The sequence below is a fragment of the Schistosoma mansoni genome, chromosome 1 (assembly GCF_000237925.1).
Source record: "Schistosoma mansoni strain Puerto Rico chromosome 1, complete genome".
NCBI lineage: Eukaryota > Metazoa > Platyhelminthes > Trematoda > Strigeidida > Schistosomatidae > Schistosoma > Schistosoma mansoni.
The window spans coordinates 45,502,321-45,515,363 of record NC_031495.1 but is presented as its reverse complement, the minus strand read 5'-3'; the positions used below and the strand labels follow the sequence as shown (position 1 = coordinate 45,515,363).

General features: G+C 31.0%; 1 protein-coding gene across 1 annotated transcript in view; it reads left to right on the top strand.

Annotated features, from left to right (window-relative positions):
- The window catches only part of Smp_196300 (putative rhogef and pleckstrin domain protein), a gene marked incomplete at its 5' end in the record, with an annotated part of 88,149 nt that overhangs the window by 31,643 nt on the left and 43,463 nt on the right, over positions 1-13,043 (top strand). The window contains 2 exons of the mRNA XM_018794587.1: positions 5,048-5,754; positions 8,218-8,612. Coding sequence (XP_018648985.1) covers positions 5,048-5,754; positions 8,218-8,612 — 1,102 coding nt within the window. The remainder of the gene's footprint in view (positions 1-5,047; positions 5,755-8,217; positions 8,613-13,043) is intronic.

Below are 13,043 nucleotides of genomic sequence, written 5' to 3'. Positions count from 1 at the left end.
TTTAAACAATGTCACCATACAATTTAATGTATGTTATGACATTTTATTGTATTAGTGAACCAGACAAGAAAATTCCATTTTTGTTCAAATGGATTGATATAACAATATATATTTATCAACAAAGGGTATCATATGCTTCAGAAACGATATTAACACTGAATGTTATTTTCTATTAAAGTTTACTTGTTTCATTCAAACATCCAACAATCTCATAAACGTTTTTCAATTTTTTCCAGTTTTTTTTTGTCATTTTATTCAGATGTTATGTTTATAGTGTTTTATTATTTGATGATATTATTACTCACATTTAAGGTCAAGTGCGAAAGTTCTATATTATTTTGGCTTAGCTTTTTTTTAATGAAAATTAAATAATAAGACTAATTCTAACAACAAAACTTGATACTCCCTTATTCTGACCTATTATTCTGTTTGACTGTTTTTTACATAAATCTACATACTAAAAAAATACTTTCATTAACATATAAATTTGGTGCTTAATTTTGTTTCCTTAAACGTATTTTTTTAATGGGCAATTAAGATTCAAAATGTTTTGGTAATATAAATGTTATATCCCGATGAGATTAATGAACGGTAACTGTTGAAATCTATTTCTGGACTAGTACTATACATATATTTTTATTGTATAATTGTTAAGTAACTAAACTATTCGTATTCGTGTTCCTCTTATCATAAGCTTTATTTTGACCTATAGACTATTACTGTACGATTTACCATTCCTGAGTTATAACCCGTCTATCGATTACTGTTCCCCCTATTCACAGCTACATTTGGCCAAATCTTGTACAAATGTTTTATCTATTTTATGGTACGATGTGGTCAGTTTGTTTGGTATATAAACCTAGTATGTTTGAGAATAAAGATTCATCTTAGAGAGGCTGTTATTGGTGTTCTGGACTTAACTGACTGGTCTAAGCAGAAAGCAGGACTGATAAGTACTCAAGACTGCTCATACGGCTTTTGTGTATCACTGCTTTGATCAATAATTCACTCCTCTCTAATAGGCAGTCTTATAACGTTCATATATTAACTGGGCACTCATGCAATCGATATAACAATAAAAAATTATGTTTAGGTTAAATCTTTCCTTTTTGGCTTCATTTCATGTTAATTAATAATACTATGTTAAAGCCCGTTGCTATTAGTTGATATAATAAAGGTAGTACACTGTAGTATGGTAAATTGTCATGTTTACAAAATTCATGTTCATCCCAGGAAAGGAATAGATTTGTTTTTTTCCTAATATTTTGGTACCGTATTTATACCTTAATTTAATTGTGAATTCTTGTATAAACCAATTGTATTTGACAAAATTAATAAGGGAATATTCAATATAAGCACCTCTGATTATTCGCTTCCTTTTCATTTCAAATAAGTTAACCCTTCATTAAATCTTGTGTCGGAAAATTGCGCATATCACATTTTAATAGATTTTATTCAATTTTGCTGTGTAGACAACCTCGTTAAATGTATTCAGAAAACAGTCAGTATATAATGACAATATTACATAAAAAAGAAAACAGACTTATCTCTTGTGTTACGCACTATTAAAGATTATGATTGACAATTAGTGTAAAAGGACTAATTGTTCTCACATTTATAATTAGGAAGACCTGTAATTCAGTAGGAGGGTTTAGAAATTTTGTTGTACTCCCTGTGTTGAGCGGTTTATTTTTGAAGTTTCCATTGTCTTGCAAGACAATGTCATCAGTTTATGAATGAAATAGGTGTGAAATATTTGAATTTTTCCATGAAAGATTTATACTGTGTTTTGTTGAAATGAGAATCTATTGATTGTCGTTCACAATTACGTTGACAGTAGTTACATACCTTATCCTCTTAGTTATCTTCTTCCTCAACCAGATATGACTTTACAATTCTTCAGTCTTTCCAACTGGTTAACAGACTGAATCTATTTTGATCTCTCTTTTAATTAGTGATTAAGCCGAATCGCAGGATGCTCAGGTTTGTCTTATTTTCCATCTATCCAATATTTTGATATTTATACAGTCGAATTTTCATCCATAGTCAGTCACATGCATTGACATTCAAAAAGATAAATTACTACTTTTTACAGCTAGAGTGGTGTTCATTCAAACGAATATGGCGAAATAAGAACGCTTTTTTCAATGTAATGTTTCTAGAAGTTCCTTCAACATGTTTTGCACCTTTTATTTCCCCCGTCTACTTTATTATTATTTGTCTTTTTGTATCCAATAGTAGTGATTGCAGAGAATTCAGAAGTTTATGTAGTTTGACTATGATCTTTGAAATGTTTTACATGTGGGATAACCTTAAACATTTATTGGTTTTCACTAATGATTGTGAGTTTTAACTTAAAGGGTCATCTACACAGTTCAATATTTTCAAAGTAAAGCTAATTTGATCAGGTGTTTTATCTCATTTCGACAGTAAAGTAATTCTTTATCAAATCTAGTTACTCACCTTACAAATTTTATAGACCTTTACCAGCTATCATTTTGTGGTACATCTATAAAAACTAAACCATTTTTATCTAATATACCTCAATGCAAATAATAAATTCAAGTATAATGTCAAACTTCAACGTATATATATTCTAAAACAGAATAGAGTGAAATGTTGGTATTTCAAAATGTTTCATATAAATGTAAGATCGATGCGATAAGTTTCAGTGTTAGACTGTTTCTATAAACACATTCTTATAGGCTGGCTTCTGACCTTATTTATCGTTAATAGTTTTACTTTTAATGATTTTCATGAAGAATTTCAGGGAACTCCAGTTTTCTGAATAAAGCATCGTATTTATTAAACTTTCAGTTGTTTAGATTATTTGAAATACAATGTTTACATCTAACGTCTTCCATACACGTGATACTTCATTATTATCATACCGTTTTAACGAAAATTTATATGAAATTCTTCCAATATCTATCACAAAACAAAGACATAAATTAAATACATTTTGAAATCATTTTCTGAAACAAGATAATTATGTTAAAGATGGTTTTTATTTTTGTTACGAAGGTGAAAACCAAATATGATAATTATTTTGTGCTTTTTGGTTGAAATTCGTTTCTTGAGTAAACTATATTTAAATCAATCTTCATTTAGCTAAATAATTGTGCACTTTTCTTTAATATCTTCGTTCCGCCCCTCTGTATCACTTATCACAGAATGAATACGCCGCAAGCACCTTTCAGCAGTTATTTAATCAATAATGGTAATGAACTACCATGATTCTTTTAATATTTACATTTCATACAGTATTAGATGCAGACATTTTGCTTACAGTTATGTATAATTCCAGACCTTTTAAAGAAAACTAAGTGAAAAGGACTCCGATCACTTTTTTTTTCTTAGCATCTATTATTCAAAAATACTAATGCATATAAATAATTTGCGTTCCTTATTTCGTAAGTTTTATCTGCTCCCATGAGAATTCAGTGTTGTATTTCATTGCATTATTCGTCTTCCTATCCTTTTTCTCTAATATCTATCTGCCAGTTTATCTGTTTGACTATCTATCTTGTCTAACCAAACATATACTTGTTTATTAGATAGTGAATATTAGTCAGAAAACTGTGTTGTGACACAAATCTTTCTTTAATTTAGTTATTTGCGTGTTATTTTGCTTTGGTTTGATTTACCTTTTTCTTTTCTCTCCCTTGTCCTTATTCTTCATTTTTCCTCTTTCTTTCTCTCTCTCTCTCTCAATTTACCTCTTTTATTCCAATGAGTTAATCCATTATTTCACTAAAAACATATATGTAAATAACTAGAAAAATACTGTAATAATTACTTTTTTTCTCCGAGCCCGTATATTTTTTTGCCTGTGTCTTGTAACATTTTAATGAAAAACTAAAAAGAAATTGGAATTATTTTAGGGAAAATCAGTTTCTTCTTTATTTAATTCATTTTTCATACATTTAAATTTTCAGAATCTCTTTGAAATATAAGATATATTTTTATGTGGATATTTTTCGAATGAGATTATTGTAAATATATCTGCATTTATCTTAAAAGCATAAATCTTAGCGTAATTTATGATTTCATCTGAGCATTTGCATGCAGTATATTACCTAAATATCCTTTCCCTTACAATATGCATATATGTATATAGTAATTGATCGCTGTATAATAACTGGTATCATGCTTAAATAAACCTACATGTAGATCTAATTATATTGATCAAGTTTAAAATCCATCACTGGGCTTAATGACTATGTTTTATTGTTAGGTGTTTGTTAGCAAGTTCTAAACATAGAGTTTATACTGATTAACACTCATCAGTTAGATCTATCTGCTTTCTTGAAGGAAATTCAGTGCTTCCTGTGGAACTTGAACTGAAAATAAGTTTGTAAATTTCCACTGCTATACACTGATGATAGTCTTCACAACCAAAAGCAAAGAAAGCTGTTATAACCCCATATTATTTTATCCTTGAACATTATGTGTAGTATCAATTAGAGACATGTTGGCTGTTCATGTAAGTAGATACCATTTACTTCCCGAAAAGTTTCAATTCGATAGAATTATGCCATCATTAAATACAGAAAAAATATCATAAATGTTCAACTTTTCCGGTTACATTTAGTTTTTTTTATCAAGCCTCATTTATTAAAATGAGAAAATTATCAAAAAAAAATATATTTATTCAGTAGTGATTTGGTTAAACTTAACAAACAACTTTTAGTCTCCGAGTGTCAATAAACTGCATCAATCATGAAAAGCGCTTCGTTTTTTAGCATAGAATGCTAAGACCACATGTTTTTTAACGTGTATTCACCACTTATCACAGACAGTATAGATAACTTGTACAACTTTAGCAAAACCAGCTCACACAACTTAATATATTTTCAGAATCTAAAATTTCCTTCTCCTTGTTTTAAACGTACTTGTATTCCTGTGGAAATGTAATTCACAGAATGTCATTAGTGCATCTGAAATGTTACTCGGATAAACAAAAACAGTTATTTTGATTTGTACTTTTAATTCATTTTAATCATTAATTCTCATAGATTTTATTTTATTTAACCTTTACTTTTAGTTCATCATCCACCAGTCGTGTTTTAAACACTGAAACATCTGCAATATTACTTAGTAGTTTAAAATTACAAAATAATGCAGTAGGAAATTGTCATGATAATCAAGGCAATCCAACAGTACATTCTGATTTTGGTCCTTCTATACGATCCGATAGAGAGGATGTTGTACTTCACAACCGACCACAGACAGATCCTTCGCAGAGACTTCATTTAACAAGTAATCTATTATCATCAGATTTATCTAATGCTGTTGCTACCCCTATTAGTGGTCAATCAAATTCTGTCGGTTCTGTTGGATCATATCAAATAATTCCAGAGAATATTCAAATCTTGAAGCAAAGAAGAAGTGGCTCAGCAGCAGGTCAGATAATTATAGCTGATATGGATCCGCATGCTCATTTATTTTCGACAGTAGGAACAGCTAGCTCTGGAACATATACCATAAACAGCTCTGTTTCTGTTGGGACACCTACAGGCTCCGCTAGCCCAACAGGCAGTCCACATCTTGAAGATAAACCAGCTACACCAGTCACTAGCTCTGATTATGCTGCACAAATTGTTTGGCCAAATAAACTTAGTCTTCGTCCTTTATCCGTATCAAATTTAGCGCTTCCTAGGCCTTCATCAGCCCCACAATCTGGTTGGCGTGCTTCATTGCCTCGACATGTAATGCAAAATACATCGGGCATACTAATTGCTCAACCCAATGGTAAGTTTAACTGTGAAGATATATATCGTGTAATCAAATATTTTTCAAATTTAAACTCGGTGTACTTCGAACCATTACTAGTTAATTGTTTTATTAGTATGTTAAAAGCATAGCTACTGAATATAAGAAAAGTTTATTATGAGGAAAAAAATTGCTCATTGTAAAAGTACATTTTTGACTATTTGATCGTTAATAAATCAAATATTAAATGTAGTTTAAAATAGTTCTTTCGTTGCAATTCTAGTCTTAAGTGAGTGATGCAATTAAAAATATTAATAAAATCGACTTAAATACAGATGGAACAGTTTCAATGAAAACTTTCTTCATTAAGTAATTTAATTATGTACTAACCCTCTCATTTTTAGTTCATTTCACACGGAATAGTGAATAGTAAGTTAGAGGAATGTTGCGTTATCATACAATTTTGTCATTCTCAAGTTGTGATTTTTATAGTTGATGAAAAATCATAGACAGATGCTAAATCATTTCACAATGTACATTGATAAATAAATGTTTAGGTAGCCCAAAACGTTAGTTTATCCTTGACACTTTCCAAATGATGTACTTTTTGGAAGAAAGACGATTCTCTTCACTGAACAAAATAAATCTTCACCACTCATCAGTTTTCTAATTGGTGTTCATATTTAATAGTTTAACATACTTCCTAATCGTACATTCTGTTAGCATAATGGTTCCTCTGTTTATTCTCATGATATAAATTCTATAATTATTCTGTCAAGATTTATCAATATGGGGTTGTGGAGATTGTTGAGTTTAGATTGATATCATGAATGGATCAGTGTTTAACTACCATTGAAGACCTAGAAGCACTGGACAGTCGTTTCGTTCAAGTATGAAACTGATCGGCAGTGCCCGTCCATGATTACGGACTCGTGAATCGAACCCAGGACCTTCGGTCTCGAGCTCGAAAGCTAATCCTCTAGACCATCGAGCCAACATCCAACGCTGTTAATGTCTAAATTCAAGATTTAGTCGGGTTTTTCGAAACACATTATCTAAACACTGTGTTATAAAGGCTTAGAATTAAAAGTTAGACTGACTTTTGATTTTAGTTATATCTCAAGTAACTCAGTAGAAGTGATTAAAGATTAGTAATTATAACGTCAATGCATGCTCTTTACTGATTATAAATGAATTTTTAATTTACATAATTGTTTAATTATGTGAATTCTGTTCTCAGCTCTTTATTAAGACTGATGTAAAAATAATTTATACTAAAACCATCAAATTGAATCAATGATTGAGTAACAAAGTAATCAATGGAGCGATTGAAAGCCTTGACTTTCAATCGATAGGTCACAGGTTTGAACTACACATTACCATCTTCAGCTTAGATAACTGAATAGTATTTTTAAATCTAAAATAGCCAAAAATATGACTCAAAGCTGAGTATACATAGCACACGGATTAGTCAATTATTAAGGCTTTCACCTTTCACCGCTTTATATACTAATATTTTATAGAAAGTACACTTACTATAATTTTTGTTTCACCTAAAGTAGTTTGATTATCATGGGGTTTTGTTTTGAACAATCAGTTTATTTCGTACAAACAGCTTCATATTAAATTCTATTTACAACTTTAAAAGAAAAAACATTGCATTCAATGTAATAATTGTTATCAATCACAGTGGTTAATTTCAATATATCATTCTTCCTAATAGAAATATATTTATCTTTCTTCAACTTCACTTCCGACTGAGGAGAAAATACAAGTTAACATGTCACAAATATCAATAACACACTATCACATGTGTCAGCTTTATTTTTTTATAATCCTCTTTCTTTGTCTTCTATACTTACATATTTGTTATAGTTATTATCTACATTTGTAAATTGTCTGGGGCAAAAAAAGATACATAACAAGAATAAATTTCTAGAGTTGAGATCATGAGTCAATTGAAGCTAGACCACCATGGAAAACCTGGAAGCACTGGACGGCCGTTTCGTCCTATTATGGGACTCCTCAGCAGTGCGCATCCACGAACCCACTCTCGCGGGATTCGAACCCAGGACCTACCAGTTTCGAGCCGAAGCCCTTAACCGATAGACCACTGAGCTGGCATCCAACGGTGTTAATGTCTAACTTCAACTGATTCACGAAATTGAGCAACCATTCACCAATGTCATCAGTGAGTTACTATCTCACAACAGACCTGGTTGAACTCCACCGGTTACTGCTTCCCACTAGAACTCCAGGAAATACCTCAAGGAGTCAGTCACTAGTGAGCACATGATCATTATCAGAAGGGGTTTTGTGGAGGAGTCCCATAATAGGACGAAACGGCCGTCCAGTGCTTCCAGGTTTTCCATGGTGGTCTAGCTTCAATTGACTCATGATCTCAACTCTATAAATTACTAAAATCTCCACAAAACCCCTTCTGATAAGAATAAATTTCATTTTTTTTAATGATAATTAAATGTAAGAACATTTTCTTTACAGTAACACCTACTGGTTCAATGAATGTTGCAATTATTGGCACAGATCCAAATTCATCAGTCCATACTTCCCTTTTACTTTCATCTAAAAATCAATTTACACCCAATCAAATTAATCCGTCTCAGGCAAACAATTTACAAATCGGTACAACAGTAACAATACCAAATGTAGTCATGGCAAACAATACAATTTTGCCTTCCAGTTTAACACCGATAAGAGCTATTTGTATGCCAATGCAACATCAATCTGTTCAACTTGGTCAAATTACATCTGGTAGTGGTAATAACACTGTACCATCACAATTAAAACTACCACCTGGTTGTGCGATTCTAACAGGATCTGGTCAAACTCCAAATATTACCGGTCGTATTATTTATGTAGATCGAGCTACCGGACAAGTAAGTGAAAGATAGCTTCAACAGGATACCATATTTTCATTTTAAATAAATGTTAACTACTCGTTGCGATAAAATGGTAGTTTTTTCTCTTTGATTTCCGTTACATTCAGCACAAATTATCATATTAGTTGATTTAACTGTTTTATTTTCTAACTCTTTGGTAAATTTAAACATAGCAATAACAACAAGATTTTCAAAATCAAATGAATTCATTATTCTATTTTTACAGCAACTCATCTCAACTCTGAATAGATTTAGCTGGTAAAGTTAATATGGTTGTTGGAAACGGAATTTAAAATCATAATTACTAGTCTTGTTCTTTTCATAACTACGGTTTTAGATTCCATTTTAAACATCCATCACAACCTTACTGACTAAATATATTTTCGACGGAAATGAGAATCCATGTGATAGAATGATGAATTCATTATGTTTTGCAAATCATTTCGCTTTTAATTCGTTCAACCTATCTAACTGTGTATGTTGTTGAAATCATCTGAAATAAAGTATAATTTTAGCCCAGGAAATTCAAATCATAATTAATTATTTGGCTTACCGGAAAAAAAAGCAGAACTTAACAGAGAACTACAACAACATTCTTCATCAAGTCCAATTATAAGTAATTGTTAAACAGTCTACGTTCGGATAGCAAAATGAGACTTTGTTTTCAGTGAAATACTGAAAAATAAGATTTGCAATCATCAATTAAATTAAAAAGATATTTGTAAAAATTCTACCGATTGTTGTGAAATGGATATGTCATCCAGTAGTCTGATTGGAGTTATTTCGGAGAAATTTAACGAATGTATTTCATTTTTCAATATCTTATATACATAGGGGCTTAAATATTGTACTTGAAAATGTTGTCATTTCTGATTATGCATTTTCCGTACACCTTATATTTCATAGTATTCACGTCTCTGTGGGAAATATTCAGTCAAAAAATGTATCGACTAGTTCATGTCTGTAGATTAATGTGTATTTTGTAATTATTTTCATGATATACATTATAATTTTAGGTTGTTCGATTAACAAAATATCTTTTCTACTATTAGGCACATAATTGGAATTTTAGTTATTCAGCTTAATTTTGGTAGCCAGTATTTTTAACATCATTCAACACATGCAGTTATAATATGCATTGATGATCGATGGGGAATAAGCTGACGATATTGTTCAAAAGTGATCACTTATTTACTGCAGTCGAAATTTTTAACTGAAATCTTGGACAACAATATTTAAGCTAGTCACAAATACTCGTAAATTACTAGTATTTGACCACAGATGCCTTAGAAATATTGCTCACATCTGCTAGGATCACTGTATAATTAATAGTGAGGTTAGATGCAGGATATTAGGCAATGATGGTAAATCAGTTGATGAGGTTGTGAATCTTCATCGACTGAGATGGTTGGGCCACGAGTTACGTATGCCTGAACACCGATTACCACGACGCGCAATGTTGACTAGTATTGGCGATGGTTGGAAGAGAGTTAGGGGCGGCCAAACTAAAACGTAGTGTCAGTGCTCGAAGTCACTAACTTCTAGTCTGAGCCATGTTGGTAGATGCAGACTACCTGGTTGGGGTCCGCGTGACTATCGTAACCAATGGTCGGAGACTCTGTGTGACATGGCTCAGAATCGATCACAATGGTGTAGGTGTATACACTCTCTGTCTTCCCTTAAACTATAAGATTATGATTGCTTCATATCTTTCTTTCTTCCTGTACTATATCCTTATATACAACCTATCTTTTATATACTACCACCACTAAATTAACTACTATGAATCCGGTGTTGATCTTGTTGTGCTAACGAGGTATAACAACCTGGCCCGATGCATTTATTTGCCTGGTCCTACATTGTAGCTGACTGACTGACTTACAATTATCTGTTATATACAAAATACAAGTCCGATTATTTGAAATTTACAGAGTATTTAACTTCAAACTGTTTTGAAAAATCATGTTATACAATTTAGACTTATGTTTCAAAGTTATATATATTCATCTTAAGATCAGAATGTCCTTTGTTTAATTGCACAAGAATACAAGATTGTTGACTTTGTGCCAACACCGATTATTTCACAATTTGTCTGTCAATATAATTTGATAATTTTAACTTTTAAATATGTGAAAAAACCGAATCCCTTAATTTGAGACTATTGCAGATGAATCTTTATTTTAATTGGTATCATGAACCGATCAATGTTAGACCACTGTTGGAAACCTGGAGACATCGGACGACCGTTTCGTCTTAGTATGGCACTCCTCGACAGTGTGCATCCGAAATCCCGCACGTGGAATTTGAACCTAGAACCTTCGGTCTCTCGTGCAATTTCTTAACCCGTAGGCCATAATCGCAACTAAAACTCAACAGTCTCCACAACATTGTACTGATAACAATCTTAATTCTTTTTACCCTTAATATCATACAAGGTTAAAAAGTTATAATTTTAACCATTAAGTAAAAATCTATAAATGCCGTTCATTGGTCAATAAGTGTAATTTGCTAACCGAGAATAAAATCTTTACATTGACGTAAAAAAATATTACACGTTGTTAAAAAGAATACATTAAACTGTTTGTATTAATCTTGTTTTATCATTTTTTTTTAAATTAATGATTTATTATTATAAAATGACTTTTAACTTTAATATAAAAACTTTTGTTATGATAGAAAACATAGTGATTATTTTTCCCTCTTGAATTAATTGTATTTTTGACAGATTTAAAACCAAATAAAACTAAGCAAAGATCGATAGTGGCTAGCAGTGGAATCCAGGACGTGCGTCCTGAACGTCCTAGTCACTATCCATCTTCGCTTATAATGCTTGTGAATTAAAGCAATATCGAGGCAATACGCATAGTATGCACATATGCCAATAAGAGACTGGCCAGTTGCAGTCCTAAACGACTATGGGAAGATTCAAACAAACAATACTAAGGGAATTCAAATAAAACTAACTTTCATATTACGAAAATATAAGCTCAAATCGATAAATTTCCGTTATCAAGGCTTGTGTATAGAATTGTTCCTCATCCATTGATTAGTGTGTGTACACACAAAAACAAGTCAAAATCATTTTCAATCGACACATAAATAATTTGACAGTAACACTTCTAAATATCAATATTATTAAATATTTAAGAAAGTATACGTTTCCATATGGTTTCTGGATAGAAATTTATTAATCAATAAACAATAAGATATCATTCAATTGTAGCTGCTTTCTGATCAGTTAGAAATACCTAATATTGGGGTTCATTTGTTTTATAAATTATCTAAACTACTAATTTCTATGCTTATTTAGGTTTCGATTGTATTATGTATAGTTATATAATTTAGCCTTGAAAATGAATCAATTAATTGTAAGTCTTTTTATTACATTATCATAAACTAATTTATTTGATAATTGAAATAGGTATTGGAAGAGATTTAAGCAATAGTTTCTAAATTACTTTGATGTATCTATATGATACCTATATGACTTTTTTTAAATATAATCTTTTCGTTTAAAAACTGAGCATACTTTACATTTATACTTATTTAATTGATCAACTGCTAAAATATGAGCAGGTCTGCAAATACTGGAAGAAGAGAGATAGAGAAAGAGAATGAGTTGAGGTAAAATTCACAAGTTTATTTACATATCATATTTATTTATCTATTTATTTCTCATTGTCGTTGATGCACCTACTTGTTGTTCAGCATTTCTTTGTTTCTTTTCGGTAGTCTTCGCCGTTTTTTCTTCTCATTATGTAAACCATACTATTTGAGCAGCTGTAAACTTTCTCTGGTTGAGATTGTTCACTTATTTTTCACTCCAAACCAAATAATTCCTGTTGATGTTTATTTGTGTTTCTTGATATGTTGTTGCCAATGCAGTTTGAATTACCTTATGTTACGACTATTTTTTCTTTTATTTTATTTTCTCTAACAAAAAGGTTTAGACTATATAAACATTTTTGAGTGTAGTAAGATGCTTTCCTCACTTGTTTATTACCAGACTTATAGAAAGCACCTTTGGTTACTATTGCAATCTTCGCTTCATATGTTAACAAATAATGATATATATTAAGATTTTAAAGTAAGAGAGAAAATTTACAACTTACATCGATGCTCTCTGTGGTACTACGTCCTCAGAGTTAGATGGTCAAATTTCGGAGCTTCCGATTTTCGTTCTGAATAACATCATTAGCGCTTAATTTGTGTTAAACCACCTATGTCAGAGTACATAATACCATCATAAAAAGATTTTCTGACAAATTTCGATGCATAAAATAGCATCACTTTCAATGTGATTAATTTCTTTACTTCATCAAATAATTTCATACTCGATAATGACTGTGTGACCATTTTTCTCACTCAATATTGCGTATTCTTCTTTCTGTGATATACTCCAATCCTATGCTTAAGAATTTGTTATTT